At 50.0% G+C, this 15,223-nt stretch overlaps 1 protein-coding gene across 1 annotated transcript in view; it reads right to left on the reverse strand.

The window, feature by feature from the left end:
• Positions 1-11,643, reverse strand: part of PLPP4 (phospholipid phosphatase 4) — a 135,328-nt gene extending 123,685 nt beyond the window's left edge. Inside the window, exon 1 of the mRNA XM_007519673.3 lies at positions 11,223-11,643. Coding sequence (XP_007519735.2) covers positions 11,223-11,278 — 56 coding nt within the window. The 5' untranslated portion in view covers positions 11,279-11,643. The remainder of the gene's footprint in view (positions 1-11,222) is intronic.
• Between the last annotated feature and the right edge of the window lie 3,580 nt (positions 11,644-15,223).

Here is a 15,223-nt window from a genome sequence, read left to right on the forward strand (position 1 = left end):
CCAAGTCTCCACCTGCAAGGGGGAAACTTCAAGAGCGTAGGAGCTGTGCTACAGGTGTCCCTTCTTCTTCTCCTCCTCCTCCTCCTCCTCCTCCTCCTTCTTCTTCTCCTTCTTCTCCTTCTCCTTCTCCTTCCCCTTCTCTCTCTCTCTCCCTATCTATCTATCTCCCCCTCTCCTCTCTGTCTTATCAAATTTAAAAAAGGAAAGAAGGAAGGGAGGACAGACAGACAAAAGGAAGGGAGGAAAAGTGACTATTGGGAGCTGTGGTTCTGCCATGCAGGCACCGAGCCCTAGCAATAACCCTGTGGCAAAAAATAAATGAAATTTAATTAAACTTAAAAATATGTACATATGGGAGTCATGGGGTAGTTAAGCAGGTTAAGCACAAGGACAGGCATAAAGATCCTTGTTCGAGACCCCACTCCCCACCTGCAGGGGAGTCGCTTCACAAGTGGTGAAGCAGGTCTGCAGGTGTCTATCTTTCTCTCCCCCTCTCTGTCTTCCCCTCCTCTCTCTATTTCTCTCTGTCCTATCCAGCAACGATGACATAATAACAACAACAATAATAACTACAACAATAAAACAATAAGGGCAACAGAAAGGAGTAAATAAATAAATAATATATATGTACATATACATATATAAACAACTAGTTGGTTTTTTTTTTCCCTCATTGGTTTCAGTGACAGAATACCTGGGCCAGGCTGTGCTAAGCCTTAGCCTAAGGCTCAGCAATTCTATGGAGCCAGACCTGTACTTCCTATTGTTATCACTATTGTGATCTCAGAGGGTATTCCTGGAAGAGTTCTGCTTCCTCCAGAACCTCATCCCTGGTGACAGGCTCCTTGTCTTCCCTTCCAGTGAAGGGAGGGCAGGCACATCTGTATAAGCAGCAGTCTGGTGGTAACTCTGAAGTCCATGGGCTGGTGATGGTGCCACACGCCTGCTCCATCTCCCTCAGAGTAGGGACCCAGCTCGGGCTTCCTCCCACTTCCACTGAACCCACATGGACAACAGGGAGGCAAAACTTTCTATTTAAAAATCTCTAATGAGGAGGTCGAGTGGTAGCTCAGCGGGCTAAGTACAGGTGGTGCAAAGCATAAGGACCGGCGTAAGGATCCCAGTTCGAGCCCCCGGCTCCCCACCTGCAGAGAGTCGCTTCACAGGTGGTGAAACAGGTCTGCGGGTGTCTATCTTTCTCTCCCCCTTTCTGCCTTCCCCTCCTCTCTCCGTTTCTCTCTGTCCTATCCAACAATAATGACATCAATAGCAATGACAATAACCACAACGACGATAAAACAACCAGGGTAACAAAAGAGAAAAATGGCCTCCAGGAGCAGTGGGTTCGTGGTGCAGGCACTGAGCCCCACCAATAATCCTGGAGGCAAAAAAAACACACACCTCTAAGGAGGACTGGGTGGTGGGGGCCCTGGTAAAGCACACACATTACAGTGCACAAGGACCTGGGTTCAAGCTCCAGTCTCCACCTGCAGGGGGAAAGCTTCACAAGCAGTGAAGCAGGGCTACAAGTGTCTCTCTGGTTCTCCCTACCTCCCCTTCCTTTTTGATTTCTCTCTGCCTCTATCTAATAAATAAAATTAGAGGCAGGGTGGTGACACACCTGGCTAAGTGCACATGTTATAAAGCATAAGGACCCAAGTTTGAGACACTGGTCTCCACCTGCAGGGGGAAAACATTACAAGCAGTGAAACAGTGCTGCAGGTGTCTCTCTCTCTCTCCCTCTCTATCTCCCCCCTTCCCTCTCGATTTCTGACTGTCTCTATCCAATAAAGAAAGAACAATAATAATAAAAAGTTTTTTAAAGATTTAAAAAAAAATTTAATCTTGAATGAACAACCAACCTAATATTTCCACCCCGAGCTATGTACCCAAGAGAAATAAAAAAAATATGTAGGTCCAAACCGATAAATGAGGCAGATATCCAGAGACAGCAAAATGCATAAGGATGCCCAAAGGCATCACCAAGGAAATGCTTGTCAGCAGTGAGAATTAGCAGGGGAGACAGTACAACGGTAGAACACAGGGTTTGCATGCTTCGCAGTTTGATCCCCAGTACCACCAGCAGTTTAAGCTAAGCAGTGTTCTACTAATAACAAATGGAAGAAAGGGTGGGGGGGGAAAGTAACACAGAGGACTCTCAAAAACATGCCCAGTAATAAAAATGAAATTAAAAACAAATAAATACATAAAGCCACATTCTCACAAAGGAGTGCACACAGTGTGAGTTCACCTATACTGAGTTCACATCCTGTGTTAGAAGTCAGGGAGGTGAGACCCGCAGGAGCAGAACGGGGTTCAGGGGGGCAGGGGGTCTTGCTGGCAGCTCTAGGACCATGAAAATGAGGCACTTTGCTCTGCATGTGTTATTTTTCAGATGGGACTCAAGAAAAACCCTCATTTTTGAAGGTCACAGCAGTCAAAAATCAGTTGAAATTAACAAAGGCTTCTCAGATGCCTCTGATAACAACAACAACAACAACAACAAAGTCAGAAGGACAGACTGTTTCCATCCAGACAGAGAGCCAGCCCAAACTGCTCCTGCAGTTCCCGAGCCTGTTTCTTGCTCCTTGGTCTGTGGAGGAGGCAAAATATAATCACCTCTGCAGGACAACGGGACAGTGGGCCCTGGTTGCTGCTCTGCGGGCTCCTCTTTACCCTGCTCACTCTCCTGACACCTGCCAGCCTCCTCCCAGCATCCTGTGCCTGGTGCTTGAGCCAGGAGGACAAGGAATGCCTCAGTCCCTCTGCTCCCTATCCTCTCACCCAGCCACAGAGCAGTCAGGATGCAGTCTCCAAAGCACCAAGTCAATTTTCATATTTAGAAACACTCGTGTGGAAAAACGGAAGTGCCGAGATTTTATGAGCCTTGTGTGGGCCGTAAAAGGCATAATCTTTATAACTAATAGAGATCAACTTTAACCGCAAGTGCAGAAGTGAATGCTCCCCCGTTGTAGTGCCCTAAGCACTTCTTTCCCTGCAGAGAAACAGCCACAATTCTTAGACTTCTGGGTGCAGAAGAATCATTTTACAGTGACAAATAATATTTCAAGTCAGAGAACGCTGCCTTTCACAGACAGCAAGGCAGAAGCCTATGCAGGACAGGGAGGAGGGCCAGGCCAGTCTGCACTTCCTAGGCAGCAGAGTGCCCTGCACTAAACTTCTCTCCCTCCCTTCCTCCTCCCCTGCCCTCTCTCCTACTCTCTCACATGACCTTGCTTTGTGAGACTCAAGAGAGAATGAGGAGACACCATGTTCTGCTTATCCATTCTCTAAAGCAGTTAAGCTGCTGACACTTTTGAGTCGATCTAGAATCCCTACTATAACTGGCCAGTGAGGGGATCCCACGGAGAAGCTGGGGAGCGGATACCACTCCTCTCCTTCCCCTCAGTCAGCCGGCTGCCTGTCCTCTCTGCTGGAACAGGCATCTTCAGCTCAGTGGCTGAACTTAAGAGCAAGGCACAGGCCTTGCCTTGGACACTCTAGAAGGGGTCATTTAAATACTGAAATGATTTAACTACTTAATTTTTTAGCTTATTTTATTTATTTTGGATAAAGACAAAAATTGAAAGGGGAGGGGGAGAAAGAGAAGGAACGAGACAGAGAGACACCTGCAGCCATGCTTTACCATTCATGAAGCTTCCCCTCTGCAGGTGGGGACCAGGGGCTTGAACCCGGATCCTGGTGCACTGTAGCATGTGCAACCTACCGGATGCATCACTACCTGATCACCCAACCCCATAAGAGAGAGGCCAGAGCACTATTCTGACACAGGTGGTGCCAGGGGTCAAACCTGGGACCTCCCACATTTAAGTCCTTTGCTCTAGCCACTGACATACTTCCTTAGCCTCTTTTTTAAAAACATTTTATTCATTTATTTTATTTACTTGGGATACAGACAGAGACAAATTGAGAGGAAAGTGGGAAATAGAGAGGGAAAGAAAGAGATCAAGAGACCTGCAACTCTGCTTTACTGCTCAGGAAGCTTCCCATTGTAGGTGAGGAATGGGGACTTGAACCTGTGACCTTGCACACAACGAGGTGCACCTAATGTGTGTGCTCAATTATGTGCACCATCCCCCCACCCCTGCCTCTGTTCTGAAGCTTTATTTATGACAGAGAAAGAGAGAGAGAAACCAGAGTACTGTTCCTGTATACTCGGTGCTGGGGATCGAACCCGGGACCTCATGTGTGCAAATTCCAAGCACTACCAGCTGCGTCACCCCCTGGGTCACAGGAATTGATTTTATCATTATCTACCTGTGGTGTTTCCCTTCAGTAATGACAATAGCTCAGTCTTTTAAAAGACATTTATAGTATTTACCTCATAGGAGATCATTTTCCATTAGAGAGAGAGAGGTGTCACAGCACCACTCAAGTAGATACGGTGCCAGGGATCAAACCAGGAACCCCAAGCATGCAAATCCTGTGCTCTGCCAGCTGAGCTACCCACCCCCAACCCTGGGTCATGGGGATTCATCTTAATGAAAAGATAGCAGTGATACTGGTATTGATCTTACTGGGGGCTTCCGGTCTCGTTTCATATCTACAAACTTTATACTCCTGAAACAACCCTGGCAAGCAGACAGAGAAGCAAGGTCTTCAATGGGATGAGGACTTTCCTAAAAGACTCATGTGCCTGCGAGGCAGAAAAATCAGGATAAGACCCCAGAACCCTGTGCCAAACTCCCCTCTGTCACCACTAAGCCACCCTGCCATTGTGGGGTGCTGCTTCTACGAGACAGAGATTCACAGGGCAGGAAGAAGGCACCTGGGTTTGTGTTACTGGTACTGCAACCACCTACTTGGTGTTCTTCCTTCGTTGTGATTATTTATTTCATAAGAATACTACTCTGCAATAAAAAAAAGACAATATTGTGTTCTTTGGGACAGAATGGATGGAATTGGAGGTGATTATAATGCTTAGTGAAATAAGTAAAGAGGTAAAAGATAAGTACCGGATGATTCACTCATATGTGGAATCTGGAGAAATGACACAGGAGAGCTTGAAAAACCAACAAACTGTTTCTAAGAGTTGTGAGAACTGTGGCGAGGATCAGGACACAGAACTTTAGTGGTGGGTGAGTTGTAGAGTCTTACATTCTTATAACCCACTATACAGAAAAGTTTTAAAAACTATGAAAAAAATCAAAATGCATTAAGAAAAAGGACTTAACAAAAAGAATAAAGAAGGCAAGGACACAGTCTTAACCCCCAGGTTCCAGAGCTGGCCTACAATCCCATCTCCAAACCCCTGGGCTTCCCCCACTAGTGATTCGAAGGAATGCACACACCAGTTGGCAGGGCACTGGAGACAACCGTGTTCTTGGAATAAGCAGCCAGGCCCATTCTCACCCAAGTCAACACCCACACTTTCTCTCCCACAGTCACTCTTGATACCCTGAGCCCTACCTCTTAGGTGCTTCCTGCCCCACGTCTCTGTTCCAGGGCGATGCAGCTACAGAAATTTCTGTGAGCCCAAGTCCTTCCTACCTGTCACTCAATGAATGCTCAAGCCCAGGTGAGATGTTGTCTCTAGACAGTTTTCCCTGGCAGCTGTCTCCAGAGACTAATTCCTCCTTCCTTCTAGAGAAATGCCAGCCTTATGCTACAACTGCCACTCACAGCCTCCAAACCTGTGAGTCCAGACTGGTCTCTTCAGTGAGGCAGGGGAAGATTCCCAAGACACTGTCAATGCCCCAGACATCGACCTGACAGTGCTCTCCAGCAAGGCACCTGCCACCACCCCCACCCCCACCCCCGAAGAGCTCCCTTCACCATATCTGTCCAGAATGGCACCAACCGAAGTTTACTAAGGAACAGGAAAGACACTCACTCCTATGAGGGCGGGCAGCTAGGAGACGCCAAGTAAGCATCTGTCAACTGCGTGAGTGGTGAACGGTCGATCCAGTGAGTGATTGCTGGAGAGAGAACAACAAATCTACTCCACAGTGTGCCTGCTCAGCCAGACTGCCCCTTCCCTAGTCCCTAGCACCAGACACAGGCAAAGGATGTGCTCAGACAGACAAGGCTGCAGACAGTTCCAGGAGAGGCCACACCTGTACAAGGAGCAGCTCAATGGGAACCCGCAGGAGTCACAGGGAGGAGGAAACAGATGCAGGGAGGTGGAGGGAAGGATGGAGGAGCAGATGGCTGCAGGGGAAGGTGGAGGGAGAGAGATAAAGGGAAGAGTGGAAGGAGGAGCGGAGGAGATGACAGTCAGCTTCCTGGGTCCTGTTGCAGTGAGCTAAAACAGCGTTCTTCCAAAGGAACCAGTGTCTTTAAGGGGTTGGCCAAGGAGCAGAGACAAAGCCTAGGACCCCCAGTTCCTCCATGCTCCCATGTACGTTCATCCAGCAATTTTCTCACTGGGCTCCAAAGAAGAATCCTCAACATCTGTAAAAGACCCAAGATCTCTTAAGGAAGGTGAGGCACAGACACCTTCAAGATCATATCCGAGGGGTTTGGGCTGAGAGCTTGAGTCCCCTCTTTCCCACTCTGCCTCCACTTCACTAGGGCATCTGTGGGAAGCAGTCGCGTTCACTCCAGCTGTTGCCGGGACTCAGCAGCCGGTAGCTTTGGGGCAGAGGGTCAATTTCCTGTTTGCATCCTGGTGACAGTTCTTGTGCAGACAGGTACTAGACCATTGAAAGTCTTTATTTGGGAAATGGGAAGAATTAAAATGGCCACCTCAAGTGATTGAGGCTAAGAGAGAAATATATATATACCTAACAGGCTCTTTTACTGTTCAGCATGGGCTGACATATATATATATATATTTTTTTTTTTAATATTTATTTATTCCCTTTTGTTGTCCTTGTTGTTTTATTGTTGTAGTTATTATTGATGTTGTTGTTGTTGCATAGGACAGAAAGAAATGGAGAGAGGAGGGGAAGACAGAGAGGGGGAGAGAAAGATAGACACCTGCAGACCTGCTTCACCACTTGTGAAGCAACTCCCCTGCAGGTGGGGAGCCTGGGATTGAACCGGGATCCTTACACCAGTCTTTGCACTTTGCGCCACCTGCGCTTAACCCGCTGCGCTACCGCCCGACTCCCTCTTTTTTTTTCTAAAACAGCACAGCAAAGTGAGTGAGAGACCACAGGGAGAGCATCAGACTTCCACAGGGAGAGCATCAGACTTCCATCTCAGAACTGCCCATAGTAGTTCTGTGCCCTAGGTAGGTCCTCAGTCCAGGCAAACATCTTCCACCGTAAGTGGAAACATCAATACACCCCCCGTTCATCAGGTTCAGATGAAGGTGAAATGGTTCCTCCATTAGAACTCGGCGCATGGTAATCACGCAGCGATCAGTGCTAGCACTAGAACTCTGGCGGTGGCAGAAATGCAAGTGAGACACGGGACAGTGAGCCCTCACTCATCGAGTGTAATCGGTGTGTGACATTAAGAGAAAGGGCAGATAAGAAAAGCAGATCCTCCAAACAATGTTCTTTCTTGGCTGGGAATTATTTCTCTTGTCCAAATCACACTGAGACAACTTAAAACAGAGTGACATCATCCGCGGGCCTGCTGCTGCACCGGTGATCTCTGGGGCTGTCAACTACCCTGCCCCATTTTCACAGGTGACACTGCTTAGCCAGGTCCATGCAAGGGACAGCCCAGGGCGTCCCAGTGAACTGATCTGCGCCCATTTCCTAGTACTACAGACAGTTTCAAAGCTTTAAGTTTTTACTTTGATTTTTCCTAAGTAGTGGCTTCCTCTAACCAACTTATTATTGTTGTTGTTATTATTTGCCTCCAGGGTTATCTCTGGGGCTCGGTGCCTGCACTACGAACCCACCACTCCTGGCAGCCATCCCTGTTCCTTTTCCGTTGTTGTTGCTGCTGTTATTATTGTTATTGTTGCTGTTGGATAGGACACAGAGAAATCAAGAGAGGAGAGGAAGACAGAGAGGGGGTGAGAAAGACAGACACCTGCAGACCTGCTTCACCACTTGCAAAGTGACCTCCCTGTAGGTGGGGAGCCGAGGGCTTGAACCCAGATCCTTGCGCAGGTCCTCGCGCTTCATACTTTGTGTGTTTAATCCGATGTTTTACCACCCAGCCCCCTAGTCAACTTGTTTTTTGTCTTCACTGCTCCGAGATGACTTTTTCAGATAGAGAGGGGGAAAGAAGGGGAAAACACCTCAGTACCAAAGCTTCCTCTGGTGCTGAGGGAGCTGGGCAGGAAACTGGGTCAAGCACCTGGCAAAGCAGGTGCACGACCCAGCTGAGCTATCTGGCTCTTGAGCCATCTCACTTCGCCTTAGGTTCAGCCTTGAGTGCCCGCTCTGATTCTCATCCCTCACTTTCTCTCCAGAGATTTGAGGCTCTAGGGAAGGCCTGCCCCACAAGGGCAGGGAGCACCTCTTGGGCAATCAGCGGAGGTTATGAGAAAGCGGCTTCCTGGCATCCGGAATCACCAGATCTCAGCACCACACCTGGTCTACAAAGACAAGGGCAGGGGAGATAGTATGATGGGTATGCCAACAGCCTCTCATGTCTGAGGCTCCAAGTCCCAGGTTCAATCCCTTGCACTATCACAAGTCAGAACTGAGCAGTGTGATGTTAAGAAAACAAAAAACAGACAAAGACAGAACTGGCTGCTTAAGAGAATAAAGGAGTGTGTGCTTTCCTGCTACCTCTGTAGCAAAAGTGCATGCCATTGCTGTTAACTTGTCATCTACGGCTGCCTGTGGGCACAGGGCAGTGGCATCCCTGCCCTTATGAAGGACAAATATGGTCAGAAAGCAAAGTTTCCTGCAGGGGATATTTCCTCAGAGGCACAGGTTTGGAAAAAAAAATGCAAAGCAGATTATTCCTTCATCCCAAGAAACAGAGTGGAAATGCCAAGCAGAGCCAGATGACAGGTTGATGGGTTGTATCAGCTACACTAGACCCACAAAGCAGAGAAACAGAACCCAGCTTGCTCAGAGGGACCTTCAAGCCCTACCCAGAGACACCCTTCTGCCGAGACCATCCTCATGGGCAGAGGAGGCTCAGTCCGGAATGGAACTTCACTCCCAGAGTCAGCTTCTGCCGCCCCAAGCAGAAGTTTATCCAAGCAAAGGAAGGGGCATCTTGTCTCGAAAGTCAAGTGTTTCCAGAAGTCACTATCTGCCTGGTGATAACAGCACCCAACATGGCAGCATCCAAGCTTCCCATTCAGGGCGGCCCTCACACTGACACAAGGCTGGTGTTTGCAAGTAAGAGAGACACAAGTTGGTCACAGGTACTATTTCTGCTTTGATATGAAACCAGATGACTGTCCCCATCCCTCAGTACCAGAAATCCTGCAGTGTGTCCCTTGGGTACAGGAACCATAGGACCTCATTAAGTATGAGATATAAGGCAGGGGCTGAAGGGGGGTAGTTCTGAGAAAAGACTACAGACCTCCTGTCTGGTTTTTACATAACATCCTTAGAGGAAGCAAGAAACCATAATTACCACTTTGTCAAACCCACGGCATGGCACTGCATTTCATATTTGTAAACATCTCATTTGTGTTTGGAGGGCGGAGGTGGAGGGAGACTTGAAAGGAAGCCTGGATGCAATAAAGATATTTACAGACTACTGGACCCTTTCTCATTTGACAAGCCCCAGCAGCAATCAAACCAGCAGCCCACAAGTCCGCCTCACTTGGTTCAGCAACACCGCATACACCCACCCAACAAAAGCGAAATTCTATCGTGCACCAAATGCAGTTTTATCATTTCTATCACATCCTAAATGAATGAGGCTCAGTCTCTCTGCCAAGTGGACAATGTCCCCATGTGACCACATGCCTGCCACTAATTCAGTGTATACGCCAAAGGTAGGCAAAGAAGGGTAAGAGAAGGAAAAACGTGTTTACTGTTTGCCCAAAGGCATCAAATCTGACTAAAGTTCTCCTCGTTGTTCCTCCATCCCACTGAATGACACCAGTGTTTAGTCAGAGGATGGAAAAGGGAGTTGGGGAGGGGGGGTGCTGGCTGCATCTGGGGGAGCTCACGACTCTTTCTGATGGCGTGAATACATGCCCAGAGATGTACTGAATCCCTACAGAAGACAAACAGGCAAGAAACGGAAGTTCTTTCCAAGTAGACTCTGGCTCGGAGGGGACAAGCCAACTCATGCCTGCCACCTGACAGCAAAGGCTCCAGGTCTGGGGCAAAAAATATAAAAGGGGGGGTCTCCTGCTTGGAATAACTAAGTAGGCTTAAAACCAAGTGCAAATTCAGAAAGTTCATGAAACTTTAATATTTGCGGTAAGTCAGAGAATAGCCATGGACAGAGGCAGGGAGGTACCTGACCCCCATTGACTGATGGAGGGACAGAGGGAAGAAAGCAGGTGAGGTGGCAAAGGGCACCCAGGTGACAAAGAATTATAAGGCCTTGGTGGGCCTCCCAGCTGGTGTTCCGGGCTTGAGTCTCAAGGGGATGGGATAGTTTCCTGCAGCCTGGCCCCCTGAGGCCTAAGAGCAGCCTGTCTTGGGGCGCCCCAGAGCTCAGCCATCCCCAGAACACCCTACACCCCAGCACCGTCCTCTTTCCAAGAGCACAGAGCGCCCCCACCCACTCGCCCCAAGATTCCTTGCCTGGTCCCCAGGGAATGCGGACTCCACATTGAGCTCTTGGGTATGGGGGTGAGGGAGGCTGCAAATCCCCCTCTTCCCCAGCCTCTGCAGCAACAGTTTTCCTGCCAGAGAAGAACCGCAAAAGGGCTTCCCGTGAAAGCCAGGAGCCCGGGCACGGGAGCCCCGGGCCACAGAAGGAGACCCGGGCAGGGCCCTGGGACCAGGCGACACGCACCCAAGACGTAAACCGCAAATCTGGGGCTGGAGGGAGTGAGGCAAAGGATGGGGGTGGGGTGGGGGTGGGGTGGGGAAGGGGAAGGGGGAGAAAGAAAGTTCCCGCAGGCGCCGCCGCGGGCGGGGGGGTGGGCGCGGACCCCGGGGTGCATCCCGAACCCCCACGCAGGGGGCACGGAGCCGGGAAGGGCTAGAGGACCCTGCACCCCAGCCGCTGCGGGTCTCAAGGCAGCCCCGGGGTCTCCCTCTCCGGCCCCTAGAGTGAGTCCCCGGCACCCGGCGGGAGGGGCACCCCGAATCCAGGCCCCCGGCAGGACGCCGTGCTGCAAAGAAAGTTGGGGCGCAGAGACGCCGGTCCCGGGGGGAGGTCCCCCACGTCTGTGCGCCCCCCGCCAGCGGCGAGCCCCTACTTACACGAAGACCCCGAAGAGCAGGGCTCGGACCCCGATCTCGATGGCCAGCTCCCGCATGGTGCGGCCGGGCAGCTCCCTCCCGCGGCGCCCGGCGCTCGCTCTCCGCCCGCAGCTTGGCCGGCGCCCGCTCGCCAGACCCGGGGCGACGGGGGAGGCGCGCTCCAGGCCGCGGGCGGCGGGGGCGGGCGGCGGGCGCGGGCAGAGCTAAGCCCCGGCCTCCTGCCTCCCCAGCCCGGGGCTCCGAGCCTCCGCGCCCCGCGCCCCGCGCCCCGCGCCCCGCGCCCAGCCAGCCGGGGAAGCCGCGGGGACTCTGGGCTCGCCGCTCGCGCTGCCTCCGCGTCCAGGGAGGGAAGCCCGGGGAAGCCCCGCGCCGCCCGACCCGCCCGCCCTGCGCGCTGCCCCGCTCCCGCCAGCCCGTGGGCGGCCCTGGGCCCCGCGCCCGGTCCTCGGCGCCCCGCGCCCCCTGGCACTCCCGCCCCAGGGCACGGAGCAGGAGCACCAGATACTCTGGGCTGCGCGGGCACCCCCTCGTCGTGCCCCACAGTGCCACTTCCCTACAACCCCCCCCAAAAAAAAATCTTCAACCTGAAATTCGTTCATCTCATTTTATTTTATTTCGTTTCATTCTGATAGATACAGAAAGACAAAGAAGCAGCAGAGTGCCGCTCAGCTCTGGCTGATGGTGGTGCTGGGGATTAAACCTGGGAGCTTGGAGCCTCAGGCATGGAAGTTTGTTACATAGCTGTTACGCTGCCTCCTCAGCCCCTTTATTTTATTTTATTAATTTTATTATTTTTACCAGAGTACTGCTCAGCTCTGGCTTGTGGTGGTGCTGGGACTTTTTGGTGCTTCAGGCCTGAACGTCTTTTGCATAACTATTGTGCTGTCTCCCCAGCCCTCCTTTATTATGACTTTTTTATTGTGGGAGGATGAGTAATTTACAGTCAGTAGTAAATAAGCAGTTTTGGGTACATGCATAAAATTTCTCCACCATGATGCACCAGGACCTGAACTCTCCACCTCCCACCCCATCCCCACCGGAGAGTCCTATACGTTGGTGCAATACACCAAGCCCAATCCAAGTTTTATTTTGTTTCCTCTTTGTTCTTCTCAATTTCTGTCTATGAGTAAGATCATCCCACATTCATCCCTCTCTTTCAAATCCTTTCCATTGATCCAGGAAGTTCCCAAGACCATGCTGGGCTCTGCTGCTTTGCCATAAGATAGTGCCAACCAGCCTCCAGAGCCCTGAACCAGGCTAAGGGGCAAGGACAGAGTCTGAGTTCTCCTTCTCCTCTTCTTCCTCCTCCTCCCTCTCCTTCATCTCCCTCTCCTCACCTCTTCTTCCTTCTTTTTTTTTTTTTTTTTAAACCAGTGCACTGCTCAGGTCTGGTTTATGGTGGTGCAGGAGGTTCAGTCTGGGATTCAGGAGCCTGGGGCATGAGAGTCTCTTTGCATAACCATTATACTATCTTCCCCCACACTCTCTGAGCCTCAATTCTCCCTACATTGCCAGGTGTCCCCCCCCCTTACCCACTCCCCCAAGGCATCCCACTGGCCCCATCCTCAGCAGCTTTGTGAAATGTGGCAAAAGACATTGGCAAGGACCCTGCCTGCCCCCACCAAGGGTAGTCAGGTCACTCCTGTCTCACACTACACTCAGTCCCCATTACCCCTGAGGCTGCCTCAGGCAGGAGGGAATGGCCAGCAGACTCTTAACAGTGGCCTGGGGTCATTACCTCAGTCCACAGTCTAACCTTCTCAGTACCTGTCAGGATGGTGTTAATTTCTTGCAAAATGGGAACTTTTCACCTTAGTCATTTAAGCCACAGGATGTAGCTGACATTAGTGAGAGCTAGTAGGCTGTGGATGGAGGGCTGTGCTCTTAAGTGGGTTTCAGGGAAGGCCTCTTTAGGATGTTTTCAGAAAGGGAAATGAACTGGGGAGACCTACCTCAGTCATGGCTAAAAGAAGAAGGCACACAGGGCACGATTTCTCATCTCACCAAAACGGGTCTGCAAAATATTCTCACCACCAAATTAGAGCCATCATTTTGTACCAGGACCTGAAAGCCTCCCCTTTCCCCAAGCCTCTATCTGCCCTCCTTTCCCAGAGTGCTTTGCTAAAGTGCAAAATCACCAAACCAAAGTTTTACTCTATATTTTCCCTCTCTGCCCTTGTTTCTTAAGTTCTGCTCCTGAGCAAGATCATCCCATATTTATCCTTGTCTTCGGGCTCATCTCAACACAATTCCATCTTAGATGAGGTGAAGGTCACTTTATCATTCTGCCTTTCAATTTTTTTTTTTTAAAAGGAAAAATAATGAGCAGAAAAGAAAAAAATATATAGGATTTCAAAGTATTCTTCATTTAGTATTTTCAGCCCACAAAACATGTCAAGTTCTCAATAAATGGTTTCAAATTCTGCTTTCCTGGTTTTAAATAATTATAAAATTACCACATCTTCTTTAAAAAAAAAAAAAAGAGAGAGAGAGGAAGGAGAGTGGGAGGTATAAAGAAGACCTTGGTAGGGAGGGCTAGCTATCAGCAGAGGGCAAAGAGTCCCTTCTTTCAAAAGGACAAATGATAGACTTACGGTCTCAAAGCCAAGATAAGGTCTAGAGAGAAAGAGGCATGAAGCCTGGCTCTATGTGGACAGAGTTTTATACCAGAACCAGAAACATATGCTTGCTAGGTATTTGATAAAAGAAGGAATGAATGAGGGACCAGGAGGTGGCACACCTGGTTAAGCGCACACACCGCAGTATGAATGGATGGGGTTCAAGTTGCAGGGCCCCGACCTGCTGGAGGACACCCTCACAAGCTGTTAAGAAATGTAACTGGTGTCCCTCTCTCCCTCTGTATCCCACTACCCCTTCAATTTTTCTCCGTCCTATCAAAATAAAAAAAATTATCATTAAAAAAGAAAGAGTGGGGCTGGGGGTAGATAGCATAATGGTTATGCAAAGAGACTCTCATGCCTGAGGCTCCGAAGTCCCAGGTTCAATCCCCCACACCACCATAAACCAGAGCTGGGCAGGGCTCTGGTGTTTCTCTCTGTGTCTTTCTCTCTCTGCATCTCTCTCAAAAATAAATAAGATACTTAAAAAAAAATTTTTTTTTAAAGAAAGAGTGAATGGCTGCATAGCTCCATCAGGCTTTTGTGGTGTCAGGCACAGATGAAGTGAGAAGGACTCAGAGGAGGGAGGAGGTCTGGTATTGGCAACCCTGGACACATCTGGACTCCCTTGGGTTACCAAAGTGGTATCAGAAGAGTCAGTGAACTCAAACACATCAGGTACCATCGGGTGACCTATCCCAGCAGAGGACACTCCCCAGACCTATCATATCAAAACAAGTCTTAACTGTGAGCATCAGCTGAGCATAACCTATGCCAAGCTGGTTCTTTCTACAAGGATTCATTACCCACCTGTGCCCTGAAGAAGGTGATCTATAACATCTATGCAAGGAGTCCAAAGAACTGTTTCAGAACTCTAGGTCTCCTAGACAGAGGCTGGAGTCACCGCTCTACTCTGGAATGATCAGGGGACATGCTCTTATATAAAAAAAGAGTTGGTTCTTATAAGACAAAATAAAGTGAGAAGGTGGGGGGCAGAGCCAAGATGGCGGTGTGACTACAATTCCTGACTTTCTCTCTGCAAAGCAGTGGCTGGCTTGAGCTCTCCGAGTGTACTGAGGGCAGGATTTGCCGCCATCAGGTTATAGATGCTACCATGATGCCAACCGGACTTCCCAGGGCAGATGATCCCACCAATATGTGTCCTGGAGCCCCACCTCCCCAGATCCCTGCCTCACTAGGGAAAGAGAGAGACAGCCTGGGAATATGGATCAACTTGTCAATGCCCATGTTCAGTGGGGAAGCAATTATAGAAGCCAGACATCCCACCTTCCGCACCCCATATTAACCCTGGGTCCATGCTTCCAGAGGGCTAAAGAATAAGAAAGCTGTCAGGGAGGGGATGAGATACGGAGTTCCGGTGGT

The sequence above is a fragment of the Erinaceus europaeus genome, chromosome 14 (genome assembly GCF_950295315.1).
Source record: "Erinaceus europaeus chromosome 14, mEriEur2.1, whole genome shotgun sequence".
Lineage (NCBI taxonomy): Eukaryota > Metazoa > Chordata > Mammalia > Eulipotyphla > Erinaceidae > Erinaceus > Erinaceus europaeus.